General features: G+C 44.0%; 1 protein-coding gene across 10 annotated transcripts; it reads left to right on the plus strand.

Annotated features, from left to right (window-relative positions):
- Positions 1–2,397: 2,397 nt before the first annotated feature.
- fbxo10 (F-box protein 10) lies at positions 2,398–13,750 on the plus strand. Of its 10 annotated transcripts, none has more exons than XM_076293404.1 (13): positions 2,398–2,683; positions 7,157–7,256; positions 7,884–7,974; positions 8,063–8,672; positions 9,038–9,832; positions 10,061–10,210; positions 10,653–10,789; positions 10,906–10,976; positions 11,088–11,240; positions 11,420–11,734; positions 11,838–12,148; positions 12,322–12,512; positions 12,679–13,750. In XM_076293404.1, exons 4-13 carry the CDS (start codon positions 8,079–8,081, stop codon positions 12,863–12,865), a joined length of 2,904 nt encoding a protein of 967 aa, XP_076149519.1. In that variant the 5' UTR covers positions 2,398–2,683; positions 7,157–7,256; positions 7,884–7,974; positions 8,063–8,078; the 3' UTR covers positions 12,866–13,750. The 10 variants fall into 10 exon arrangements, 5 of the variants coding, with proteins under 5 accessions (XP_076149519.1, XP_076149523.1, XP_076149518.1 ...); XM_076293408.1 differs by having other exon boundaries at positions 7,157–7,211; XM_076293403.1 differs by lacking the exon at positions 2,398–2,683 and adding an exon at positions 6,751–6,842.
- The last annotated feature ends 23 nt before the right edge of the window (positions 13,751–13,773 follow it).

Below are 13,773 nucleotides of genomic sequence, written 5' to 3' on the forward strand. Positions count from 1 at the left end.
TGTTTAAAAATCCACTTAGGCAAGACCTTTAACATCTGTGTTTAGTTGTATATGGAAGGGTCTACAGTTTGCCTCAATATTTTTCAGTGTGTGTACAGTAATAATCTAGCCTACTAACTGTGAAAATATCACACTATTTTGCCTTCTTTTAAAAAACGAAATTGCTCCTTTCATTTCATAAACAGACTACAACTAGAAGTCACGTGACTTTGCCCTTCCACGTTAACTCACCGTAGTATGGTTTGTTTATTAGTTGACACTTTCTTTTACTGTCAGTGCACTTAACACTACCAGCTCCTCATGTTGGAAGTTACAAGTTACTCCAACATAAAGGTAATTACCACGCGATTTACATAGCTGTCTGTCATTGCGAAATCATTTAATTTAAGCCATAGGTTTTGGCCCTATTTGTATATCCAAAGGCTTGTAAAGCGCAGGGGAAGTTTTTTTTTTTCCTCTCGTTTCAGTGATTGGTATGGTAGCCTACTACATCATCTGGGTGATGGCTTTGAATATGTGTAGCATGTTATATTTCCACTCACATACCCAACAACTGCTGAACAACGCCGACACACAGTTTCATCTTACCACTCTCTTGCCTGTACTACTGTAACTTAACTAAAGTTCTCAAACTTGCGATCTTAAAGAGACCAGCGGATCCTCTAACTCTTGTGGGTCGCCACCTTCAGAGCTAAGGCGAGGCTACAGATTAGCGTTAGGTGTCGCTAAAGAACTCTAGTAACTCTCGTACGGTAGGCTACTTAACAGTAATTGCGCATTAATTCGCACACGAGTTTTATGTATTTTTATACCGTGTATTCTCCATGTAAATTCATGCACCGAACCGTGACGCCCGTACCGTTTCGGTTCAATACGAATACATGAACCATTACACCCCTATTGGACACACCTTCTCATTCAATGCGTTTCCTTTATTTTCATGACTATTTACATTGTAGATTCATCAAAACTATTAATGAACACATGTGGAATTATGTACTTAACAAAAAAATTTGAAATAACTGAAAACATGTCTTACTGTATATTCTAGTTTCTTCAAAGTTGCTATTTTTTTATATTTAATACCATATTCAGCAAGCCATACTGTAACTTGACAAATATTCATCTGTGGGCCAAATCACTTTGCATTCATTGATGTCTTCAGTGAGAATCTACAATGTAAATAGTCATGAAAATAAAGAAAACGCATTGAAATGAGAAGGTGTGTCCAAACTTTTGGCCTGTACTGTATGTCTGGTTTAGCCTACACAAGCTTGCATAAATAACCATTGACAACTTGTTATTAGTTTGAAAACCAAGTGCATTTATTCACTCTTCTTCATTTAGAAATTCCTGTGTGCTGTGCTTCCCTGCCATCCATTCAGTACGGTTGCAGTCAGCCTGATCCTCCACCATCCAGTAGAGTGAGGCGGCACCTAACAGAAAAAGAAAAGATAGATAGTGTTAGATAAATATGTTCAAATGAAACTGAAGGCTATATATAATAGCCTTCTATATAATAATATAGAATATATATATATATATATAATGTTTGTTGAGTTTACTGTCAAAATGCTAGGCTGAAGATGGTGTTTGAGAATAGAATAATGTTAATTCAGTTTCGCAAGCGTTAGCTGGGTGAGTTCAATGAACCATGCCAACAATTTTGCTGCCCAATGAATGGTTAATGATAGTCAGATATGACTTAAAGTTAACTTATATCAGTATCGTTAGCCTATTAAAATCACAAAACCATACATGATCGATCACAAGGAGTTACATAATGTTAACGTTAGCTGATAGAAGCTAAGACTTTCACGTTAGCCAGCAGCACATCATCTTCAGCCTATCATTTTGACAGTAGGCCTACTAGCAAATATTTTATGTAAGAGATGGGAATGATCTTAGTAACTACAAGTCTTTGCTATCATCTTTTTCTACCACTATTACACTTGCAAAAAAGGCATTCTATCAGAGCAAGATTGAGAGCGCCACTGACAGTAGAAAACTTTTTCAACTTTCAAGTCTCTTCTCAATCCTCCACCACCGCCATCAGCTACTTCACTGTCAACAGATGACTTTGCAACATTTTTCACTGAAAAAGTTGCTAAAATAAGTGCTCAGTTTAATGAACCTATAAGGATAGCATGATGGCATCGTTGGACTCTTTCTCTCCTGTTAATGAGAAAGCGGTCTCTCAACAGCGAAGTCGTCCAACACCATGCCCTTTGGATCCTGTCCCGTCCACTCTTCTACAGTCTATCGCACCTGCTGTTCTACTGGCTGTCACACATGTGTTTAATACTTCACTCAGTTCTGGAATAGTTTCTTCTTTTAAAGGCACACTATGCACGTTTTTTAGCTTAATATGCATGTTTTTTCGCTTAATTTACCTTAATTTACCAGCTTCAGAGTCATTGGAATGGTTATATGACTTTTTTCGGGTTGAATGGTGGCCGTCTCGCTTCCCCCTAGCGCCTGTGAGCGGAAAAACCACCCTTGCAACTGTGGGCCGGCAGGCCGACGGCCTCAGTGTCAGGAAGTATAACGAGTGTAATAAATTGCTTTACTGCATTCAAATACACATACACGCCAGGCACCGGCTAGAAAAAGGTAGCGATGGAGTTTCTCAGACATTCGTCACGACAAAGCCAGCGAAAAAGAAGCAAAAACCGAGAAAACAGTAAGGAAATTGCCAATACTGCATAGTTTACCTTTAAATGGGAACTTGGCAACTATTTCAACGTAATAAACCCGTTTAGAAATCATTTGGATGGTTAAATGACCTGTTCCGGTGAAAATGGTGACTTTTCCCGCTGCCCCTAGCGTCCCCAGGTGGAAAACCAACCTTGCAACATTGAGACTACCATCCCGGAAAGAGAAGTGAGAAACAAGAAACTCGTTTTAAATCGTGTTTCTTACCTTGTAACATCCACATTGTCTGCCGAACTTATGCTAACCGTTTTGCTAACTTGTAAACAATGTGCTTTATCGTTACCTTTTTCCAGTTTGAATTAGCATAATGCACAATTTCTCCAGCATAGGGGGAAATCCTGCCAAGTTTCCCGTTAAACAGAAAAGGGTTACACCTTTGCTAAAGAAAAGTACACTTATCCAACTACAGACCTGTCTCCCTTCTTCCTTTCTTGTCAAAGGTTTTGGAGAAAGTGGTCTCCAAGCAAGTAGGCCTATGTGACATCCTTTATCAGAATTCTACTGAATCATACATTCTACTGAAACTGCTTTTCTGTCTGTGACTGAAGCATTGAGAGTAGCTAGTCCTCTGCTCAGTTATCAGTATTATATTAAGTGTACTAGATTTATCTGCAGGCTTAGGTACTGTTAACCATGACATTCTCCTTTCTACACTAGCTGAACTGGGAATTTCTGGGAAAGGTCTTGACTGGTTTGAACCTTACCTTAAAGAAGCATAATAATCCTCTCCCAGATAGCACACGTTTTGGCTGAAGTCTGGCATACGTTTGGTATTTTTGGGTTTGTTTTGGCATAGAAGCGGCAAAGTAAATGCTTTCGGCTGAACTGTGGCAAGATTGTGGTTTACCATAATAGATAAAAAGGCGCCAGCGGTAGATAACTAGTTATGGCATATGTCTGGTTAACCAGATGAATGGGCAAATAGCGGGACTGTTTACTGACGTATGCAGGTGCGTTTTGGCGTCCTTGTGGTTTGCCAGAAGACTTATCAAAGACCGGGAATTTTCTCTAGAAGAGACGTCTAGTACTTAACTAACTCCAGCACTATCACAGACGGTAAGAACATTTTCCTGTCTTCAAATAAACGTCTTGTATACAACTATAGTCGTGTTTCTACATAGCTCTATAACAGATATGACTATAGCTTCGTTTTGGTGAATAGCTTTGTAACAGCCCACTATGGAAACGTTATTTATCGACAACACGTCTTTTTATTACAGCATTTGTAACGTAGCCTACTGGCTAAGTAGCTATGTAACGTTAGCTTGTTAATCTAAAGGCAAACTTGTGAAACACAGGCAAACTTAATCACTGAACACATCCAATATTGCACATCCAATTCTTTCCCTTTTTTCTGTTCTGTTTTCAGTGCATAAGACATTCAGTGGAGCTGCAGCAAGCAGTATAAATGGGTAAGTTTTTATCATGGCAATAAAGCCTCATTTTGCCCTAATATAGCTAGCTTAGTAGCTAGTTAACATGTTAACCTAAATGCTCTGCAGGTGGTAAACTTTTTAAAAACACAGACAGACTTATATCAATGAACACATCCACTTATTTCCATTTTTTCTCTTCTGTTTTCAGTGCATAAGGCATTCAGTGGAGCTGCACCTTAATGGGGTAAGTTTCAATCACTGTAGGCCTAATACAGCCTCATTACCCTACACCTAATGTCCCGCATCTGAATTAAACTTCACTAAACAATTTCCTAGGCTATTTAAAGAGTAGATTTAGTAATTGTGTTTATTCTATCTTTGTGTGTACGGGTATGTTGTCAATTTCAGATGCTAGAAATCCGCAGCAAGCGGTATAAATGGGTAAGTTTTAACAATAAAACCTCATTTTGCCCTAATATAGCTAGCTAAATAGCTAGTTAACATGTTAACCTAAATGCTCTGCAGGGGCCAAACTTTTTTAAAACACAGACAGACTTATATCAATGAACACATCCACTTATTTCCCTTTTTTCTCTTCTGTTTTCAGTGCATAAGGCATTCAGTGGAGCTGCACCTTAAGGCAATAGTAATGGGTAAGTTTCAATCACTGTAGGCCTAGAGCCTAATTTTTACCCTACACTCAATGACCACATCTGAATTAAACTTCACAAACAATTCCCAAGGCTATTTAAAGAGTAGATTTAGTAATTGTGTTTCTTTTGTCTTTGTGTTTATGTTGTCAATTTCAGATGCTGTGAGAAAAAATCTGCAGCAAGCAGTATAAATGGGTAAGTTTTTATCATGGCAATAAAGCCTCATTTTGCCCTAATATAGCTAGCTAAGTAGCTAGTAAACATGTTAACCTAAATGCTCTGCAGGTGGCCAACTTTTTTAAAACACAGACAGACTTATATCAATGGACACATCCACTTATTTCCCTTTCTTCTCTTCTGTTTTCAGTGCATAAGGCATTCAGTGGAGCTGCACCTTAAGGCATAAGTAATGGGTAAGTTTCAATCACTGTAGGCCTAATACAGCCTCATTTTTACCCTACACTCAATGACTGCATCTGAATTAAACTTCACTAAACAATTTCCAAGGCTATTTAAAGAGTAGATTTAGTAATTGTGTTTCTTTTGTCTTTGTGTGTATGTTGTCAATTTCAGATGCTGTGAGAAGAAATTCTGTTTGCTCTGCCAACAGTCGACCCGTTTACAGTAATAAGTATGCTGATATGACTTAATAAATACAAATCACAATGAAATGCATTTAATCTTTGTGTTTTTTTTTGTTGTAAAAATATCTTTTGACATATAGGCTAATTTAACAGTATGAGCCTAGTGCACTAGGACATAGCAATTAATGTATAAAACTAATGTAGACATATTGCAAAATGCAAAATTAAATAAATTTAAAGATTTTCAAGTGGAGTTTCAATGTAGATGCAATCATTTGGCATACTTATGGCCTCACTTTGGGTCAGTTTTGGCTACTTTTTGGCTGGATTTTGGGTATTTTGGGCTCTCTTTGGGATGGTTATGGCCATATTTTGGAATGCCACAATTGGTTTTGGGTGAGTTTTGGCCTCCTTTTGTTTTGATTCTGGCTTGCCTAATTTGGGCCATATACACATGGCCAAAGGCCTACATCCCTCCAAAACTCTGCCAAAATGCCAAGCCAGTTTTGGGCCAAAATGAATGTGCTATCTGGGCTACGGTCTGAGGAACTAGTCCACCCAGTGATTCTAGAAAGGGGAGACGTGGAGATGTGGTGTAATGTATGTTAATTAGATATGCGTGATGACATCATCTGTAAGGTCAGAGGTTATCAGTTAGAGTTGCCGCTAAGTGGGGGTGGCTACACATAAATGCATGTTAACTTACAGTCGGATTCACAGTTTATTCATTAACACGACAGAAATCCGTGGCCAAAAACATGATATACGCTGAAGCCTGACAATATGCGTTTAATTAGAACATAACATAAATGAAAAATCAAATCCACTCCCGGCTCCTGTCTCAGCCTATGATTTCAGCAGAGTTGACCACTAGATGGTAGTGTTGAGCTATGTACAGCTCCACCATTGTAATGTACCCAGAGTTCTCTGATTCCCTCTGCAGATCATGAAAATAAACTAATGAACTAGGCCTACACCATCATCACATAATGAGACATGCTTTTTGTTTTTAAGCCAACTGAATCACAATGGTTAGACTCAAGTTCTGGTTAGGATAACTGTTTCTAACATTCATGTTTAAGTAATGGGGATTGGTCCTCTCTCCATGAATCTATTCTTTTTCTGTCCCTGCCCAGCCACAGTAACTGTTCATCTCCCTTAAACCATATCGTCATTCGTCAACAACAACTGGCACCTCACCTTGCAGTTCTTCCTCTGAGTGCTAATCATGAGAACGATAATGAAGTTGCACCGGTTGTAGTCGAATCGTTTTCAGGAGACTGGTCGCCTGCCTCTTTTTTCCGAGAATACCCACTCCCTTTGGGTTCACATACTGGCCTGCCCCCGTTTCTACGTCTCGTCGTAAACCGGAGGAGAAAGCGAAGGAAAAACATCCGATTCGTCCTTGCTCGGTGTGCAGTTCTTGAATGCAACTAGGAAACCCGTATGCCTGGAATGAGTGATTGAGGTCTGATAGCGACTAAAATGACGGTCGGCGAAAGAAAACGTAAACGGTATTAAGACTAAACGCATACTTGAATGACGCAAGTTTGTTTTTTTGTCGTTGCTACTCGCGTAGGCTATGTGTATTGTAACATTGTATCGTTGTTTACACGGGAAATTGTAGTGGGCAGCAGCATGATGGCTACAAAGTTGCATGAATGGTTTTTGTTTTTCCTAGTGCGGTGGATCTAGATGCTGTTCAGATATTTTCATTAGACATCGACGTAGCCGTCATGCATAAACATTATTTGTCATTTTCATTCCTGTTGCGCTGCGAGACCCCCCACTTAACTGTGTTTGTTAAATCTTTTTTTTTTTTTGTCAGGAAAGACTGATCACATGCGCTAGGAGGGACCAAAGAAAATGTAGCTGAATTTGAGGTGCCTTACTCAAACGTCATCAGAAAATGCTGAACGAGGATAGAGGTGAAATATGTGTGTTGATTTGTGCAATAGGCCTAAGGTTTTGCTGTCATAAAATCCAGTCAGAGTCGGAGTTGTGTTGTAAGTGCTCACTTAATCAGGATATAATGTATAATGGTCTGACACGGAGGAATGTAGGACAAAGTAGCCTAATTTTTACTCATAAGGACTTCAAAAACTTAGGTTGAGGCTGAGTTGGATGCCATCTGCCCTGATGTGTGGATACTCTCACACTGCATGCAGGGGTGTATTCCAAGTAGATGGTTAAGTGGCAGATCTGGGTTAATTAACCCAGAGGAAGTGGTAAACCTTAGAAGAGCCTTTTGGCTTTGTTTAGTTTGGAGATTGAAGCCCCTGGAGCTGCTCTATTATCAGGTTTACAACTTCATCTGGGTTTCCTTAGAATTGCCTGCACCTACTTGGAATCTTAGACAGGTTGTCTATTGTCTCGCCTTGCTTACTTTGAAGGAGATATGAGGTTGCTCAGTGATCAACTTACAAAGCCAACAGAATAACTGTCCTTACAGTTTTCAAGTTTAGCCTACCAGGAGGAATTTGTTTTGAGTTAAAACTCCATGCAACTACAAAACTCAAAAGGCCTATCAATGCTGCATGCATTTCTGTTATCAGATGAGGACAATCTATTGAATGTCATGGAACTTCCTTAACACCTGACCCACTGGGATTTAAACTGACAAGTGATATCCTCAAGGGGCTTCAGGTATAGTGACTTTCTTAGTGAACCATTTACCTGACTAATGAATTTGAATGAAGTGATTAATTGTCAGACGGCGTCTACGTCTATGTAGGAAAGAGGGCAGGAGTATGATGGAGATGGGGGCGCTGCCATTGGAGCTGTGGCGGCTGATCTTGGCCTACCTGCCCCTTCCTGACTTGGGCAGGTGCTGCCAGGTGTGCCGGGCGTGGCGCGAACTGGTCCTCAGCCTGGATGCCACCCGCTGGCGCCAGCTCTGCCTGGGCTGTCCTGAGTGTCGCCACCCCAACTGGCCCCGCTGGCCCAACCTGGAGCCGCCCTCCTGGAGAGAGGCCTTGCGGCAGCACGCCCTGGCCAGCCGCACATGGGCACAGAATGTTCCAGAGCTGCAGTCCTCTGCTTGCCTTACCCTGTTCCGCAGGCGCAAAGACAGGCGCGTGTGGCGTGTGGGGGCCGGTGCCGGCTGTGACTTCGAGACCCTGAGGGGAGCGCTGACGGTGGCAGGACCTTACGACCGGGTGGCACTCCAGCCGGGCCTCTATGAGGAGCAGGCTGAGGTGTCCCTCAAGGTGCCTGTGGAGATTGTGGGTGTGGGCAAGTTGGGCGATGTGGCACTGTTGGTTAGCTTTGATCAGCAGTGCCCTACTGCCCGACTCTGCAACTTGGTGTTGATGCCCGCTTGGTTCTCCCCTGTGGTTTACAAGGTAAGAGAACTACAGCAATGAAAGTTCTTTTGATGTTTCATTTCTGTTAATTAACATGGTTATCCTATGAATGGCACATAAGTTAGGCATATTGATGTTACCTTGCATCTATCTTGTGGTAAAAAAGATATGTCAACAAATCAAAATGAATTATTGAGACCAACTTGCTGAGAGCGTAAAAACTAAATGTAATAAAACTGATTTGGCTCTAATTTAAAGAATAAGTGAAAGAGGTGGAAGTTTACACATATGGGAAAGAACTGTCCTTCATGTTCCCATGGTTGTCTCTCTCTCTCTCTCACACACACACACACACACACACACACACACACTATTTTATTGTTTGTGTGCGTGTGTATGTGCAGTCATCAGCAGGTCATGTCCAGCTGGATAACTGTAACTTCGAGGGTGCCCAGATGCAGGTGAGGGGTCCAGGCACATGCCAGGCACGCTTCTGTTCATTCGCTCAGGGAGCCTCCGCACACTTCCTGGGCGTGGCTCTGAGCCTGATGGACAGCTGTGAGTTCAGTGGTAGCGACCAGGCCTCTGTGACTGTGGAAGGCCCACCTGTTGCTGAACGCAACTGGGCCTGCAAGCATCTGGCTGCACTTATTAAAACTATGGCAACAAACTCCGTGGCAATGACACCAACAGACGCCCTTAAAGAGGGCATTGTGAACAGTCCGTCCACAGCTATGCCCCCTGGAGGGCCCATCCCCATGGAGTCTTGGACCGGTCAAGACACAGAGAAAGGAGGAGGGCCGAGAGGGGGAAAGGGAGCGCTACTGAGCCAGGGCACGCTGCTGGAGGATGGATGGATCGAGGGTGACCTGAAGAAAGAGGACGAGGAGGGTGGGGGGATGAAAAGAACGGACCTGGCGTACTTGCTCTCCTATGAGGCCCATGGGCTGGCCCACCTGTGGGAGCGCGGGGATGTGGCGGAGAGTGAGGAGCCTGGGCTACGCTCCCTGGTCCAAGAGCTGCAAACGGATGCCGATGCACAGATGCTGGTTGCGGCGGTGCACGGCTGTGTGCTGCGTCACTGCCTGCTGCGGGATGGCAAGGGTGGCGTGCACATGTGCAACCACGCCCACGCACGCCTCGAAGCAAACATCTTCACCCGCCTGCACTACGCCGTCCGCTGCATTCAGAATGCTAAGGTAGGGTGCTACGCTCAGAACAACACACCATAAACCAAGTACACCACACACACACAGTTCCTATGTAAGTTACAGCACAAGGAGTGGACAGGTCATATGCTCAAGTTCCAGTGCATAATTTATTGCACCTTGGCACAGCAATGGGTTTACCTCGTTCCGTTCTTCTTCTGTCATCCTCTTGAGTCATTTATTAATTGTTATCTCTCTCTCCCTCCTTCCCTCTTTCAGATGGTGATGTTGGGTAACGAGGTGAGTGGGTGCAGAGCCTCGGGGGTGTTCCTTCGCCTCTCTGCTCAGGGGCTCATTGCTGAAAACAATATCCACTCTAATGCTGAAGCTGGCCTCGACATCCGCAAGGGAGCCAACCCCATCATCCTGGTATTCAATTAACAACCAGTGCATCTGTAATCCTCTTATGAGTTATATTTACTTCTTTTAACAGCTCCACTTTGAGCCTGTGTCACACCTCCATTAATAATGGATCTCTAAGCGACAGTTTGTATACTAGAGTGCAGCCCTATGAAGTTTCAGGCAGGGCTATGAGCAGCTGTTTGACATCATCACTGCTTAGTAAGAGCCTTATGTTGTCACCATGGTGATGTGAACAGCTATCCCACTCAGGAATGCAGGCCAGACCCTCAAAAGCATACATGAGCCTACTGTGTCTCCCGATGGTTGCAGCTGAGAATTCATGAAAGAGTCATCATATTTTTAATTATTGTCTCATGAGGAATTACACTTCTACTTGTCATGTTATTTTTTGTTGTTGTTGCCTCTGTTCACTCCCTCACTTGCTGCTTTTGTTGCTCTTTGTCCTTAGTGCAATAGAATACACAGTGGTCTGCGTTCTGGGATTGTTGTTCTGGGAAACGGCAAAGGCTCTATCCGTAGCAACCAGATCTATGGCAACAAGGAGGCCGGAGTTTACATACTGTTCAATGGGAATCCTGTGGTCAGGTAAAGTGGGAGTTATGATCATGACATTAAAACAGTTCAAGAAATACTGGTGTTTTTATATGTTAGTTGGTTTGTATATGATAGTAATGATTTAATGATTTGTGTTTGTGGTGCAGTGGAAACCACATCTTCCAAGGGCAGGCAGCAGGCATCGCTGTGAATGAAAATGGCCGAGGCCTAATCACTGGTATAATGACTCTTGATCCCCCCTCTTGTTAAATGTTGTTGTACTGTATGATTTTGTCCCTTCTCCCCAACTAGTCTCATTTCTGTTTCCCTGCTGTCTTGGTGGTTGTAGACAACGTGATCCGTGAGAACCAGTGGGGCGGGGCAGATATCCGACGCGGTGGAGATCCCGTCTTGAGGAATAACTTCATCTGCCACGGCTACTCTGATGGGGTGGTGGTGGGGGAGAGGGGCAGGGGCCTCATCGAAGGAAACCACATCTATGGTACGCATTTCCTGTTCACTCTCTGTCTCAGGACTTCCTGTTGGACTTTTATTTTTAATAGTGACCACAAATCTGTTTAGTAGTGCTTGCTGGACAATAATCCCACTGAGCATTGAATAGATGTTTTAATATTGCTGATGTAGCTGTGCATTTTTGTCTTTGTCTCTCTGTCTCTCTAGGAAACAATGGCTGTGGTGTGTGGGTGATGTCGTCCAGCTTGCCTCAGCTGCTGGGGAACTATATCACCCATAACCGCATGTATGGGCTGGCTCTGTTCTGCCGGAAGGACCCCGAGCCTGGAGCTGGGAGAGAGGGAGGAGTGGACAGGGGGGCCGAGAGAGATGGAGAGAGAGGAGTTGGAGGAGAAAATTTGAATGAGGAAGGAGAGCTGTCTGCATGGGAGAATGACCTTGACAGCGAGGACGAGCGCTTTTCTGCCCGGCGACCAATCAGTGTTGCACTGGTCGAGAGCAACTGCATGAGCCACAATGGAGGTCATTGATCGACATTTCTGTGTTTCTGTGTACGTAAGAAAAGGTAGTAATTAAAAGCCACAGTATATGCTTATGCTGATGCCTGTGTGTGTGTTTCCTGTAGCGGAGGGAGTGTACGTGAAGAGCTGTGAGAGTGTGAACATCGTGGGCAACATGGTGGGGGAGAACAGAGGAGTTGGCATGGCCGTGTTGCAGAGCACCCAGCTCACTCGCTTGGTGGGCAACTGCATCCGCGGGAATGCCCATGCTGGAGTGACCGTGGCCAAGGAATGCCGCGTGGAGCTCCGCGGAAATGGTGTCTATGCCAACGGTGGCCATGGGGTCAGTTACTGTGGAGACGGACTGATTGTGGAGAATGATATTGTGGGAAACCGGCGTAGTGGTATCCGAGCGACAGACAATGCAGACGTAAAGGTTAGTAAGGGAGGGAACAGCCAGTGACATGCTAGGTGATATTTACAATGAAGTTCTTTCTTAGTGATGATGACTGAATGCCCATATCAGTCTCCTGCTTTGAATGCATTATGTATGTGTGTGTGTGTGTGTGTGTGTGTGTGTGTGTGTGTGTATATATATGAATGGTGCAGGTGTTGAGGAACCGAGTCCAGGCTGGCCTGGGCTGTGGGATCAGCATCGAGGAGCAGGTGCGAGGCCTGGTACAGGACAACCTTGTTTTCCAGCGCCACCCGTCCAGCCCCACATCCCAGATTCAACTGGACCCTGGGAACCATGACTGCGTGCTGCTCAACAACATCCTGCTCAGCCCCTCACTGCACGGGTCAGTCCCCCCCACCACTGCCTCACAGCCAACACAAGTTTAGAGACAGAAACACCCAGACTAGTTTGCATTCACTCTGTTTCACAATTCTGATTGCCTTCATATAGTGAGCAGACAGATCTGGTTTCCAGAAATAACCAGCCTGTACTGTTGGTTTGTTTACCAGATCCGGCTGCCCTGACCCCCACTGGGCCCTGGAAAACCCCCCTCCCCGTCCCCATAGCAACGACTCCTCTGGCTCCAGCTCCTCTGCCCATCCCACAAACCTTGCTATCGCTGTAACAACAAGAATTACCGCCTCTGTGGAGAGTGGTTGCCATAACAACGGCAGCATCTTCTGCACAGTTCTTTGAGGAGGACCTGTGAAGATTCTTTTGACTGTACATGTCACTTTGACACTGCAGGGCCCAGATAGCTCTACAACAATATGCACGACAGGATTGACCTGGCCTGTTGAAAGAAGCTTACTGAGCAACCATTTTACAGAGTTTTGCCTTTTTGTGTGATTAAGCTGTGAACAGCTGTGGTCAAACACCGCAGCATGATGACTGAGCCAAGTTTGGGTAAGCAAAACAGGCCTAGTGATAGTGGTCCCTGAGCTAGATACAGCAATGTCTGCTGGCAAATGTACCGAAGTGTCAAGAGCCTTAGCCTTTCCAGCAGATCACATCAGTACAGCAGTGTGTAAGCTGTGTGCCAAAGCACATTCCTAACTCTTGAGAAGAACATAGTGGAGGTGAGAGGGAATAAAAGCACAAACAGGGTGATGCGTTCTGCCCTACAGGGGCCTGAGGAAGGTAAGCAGCAGTGGCGGGTGCGCCAAGGGACCCCGTCTCCCTCAGTGCCCATCTGCAGCCAGCAGGAGCAGTTCAACCACAACATGCCCCGCTGCCTCTGCCAAGACGACACCTGCCTGGGCTACTCTCACACCTCACCGAGCCAAAGGACCAGCACCCTTCTACGTCGTTGTTTACAAGGTTTCACTGATCAAGACCCAGTGTCAATGCTAACATTCCATACCGGCAATCTATTTGAAACTGAACGTGTTGTCTTTTCAAAGTACTCTCCTGTGGTTACCTTTGGTAAAAATGAACCCACTATCTTAGTATTTGTCTCAGCTCAACCAGCTAAACCATCAACAAATCTTTTTTACAAATGTGCCTATCTTTTTGTTTCATTAAAACTGATATATATGCAGTTTGCAGCTCACTGGACTGTCTTTAGCATAGTATGAGAGCTCACTTTTCAATATGACCCAGTA

Source organism: Alosa pseudoharengus, unplaced genomic scaffold (assembly GCF_046254945.1).
Source record: "Alosa pseudoharengus isolate Yale_2024_CS ecotype anadromous, Long Island Sound unplaced genomic scaffold, YU_APseudo_1.1 YU_APseudo_1.1_scf_2, whole genome shotgun sequence".
Classification (NCBI taxonomy): domain Eukaryota; kingdom Metazoa; phylum Chordata; class Actinopteri; order Clupeiformes; family Clupeidae; genus Alosa; species Alosa pseudoharengus.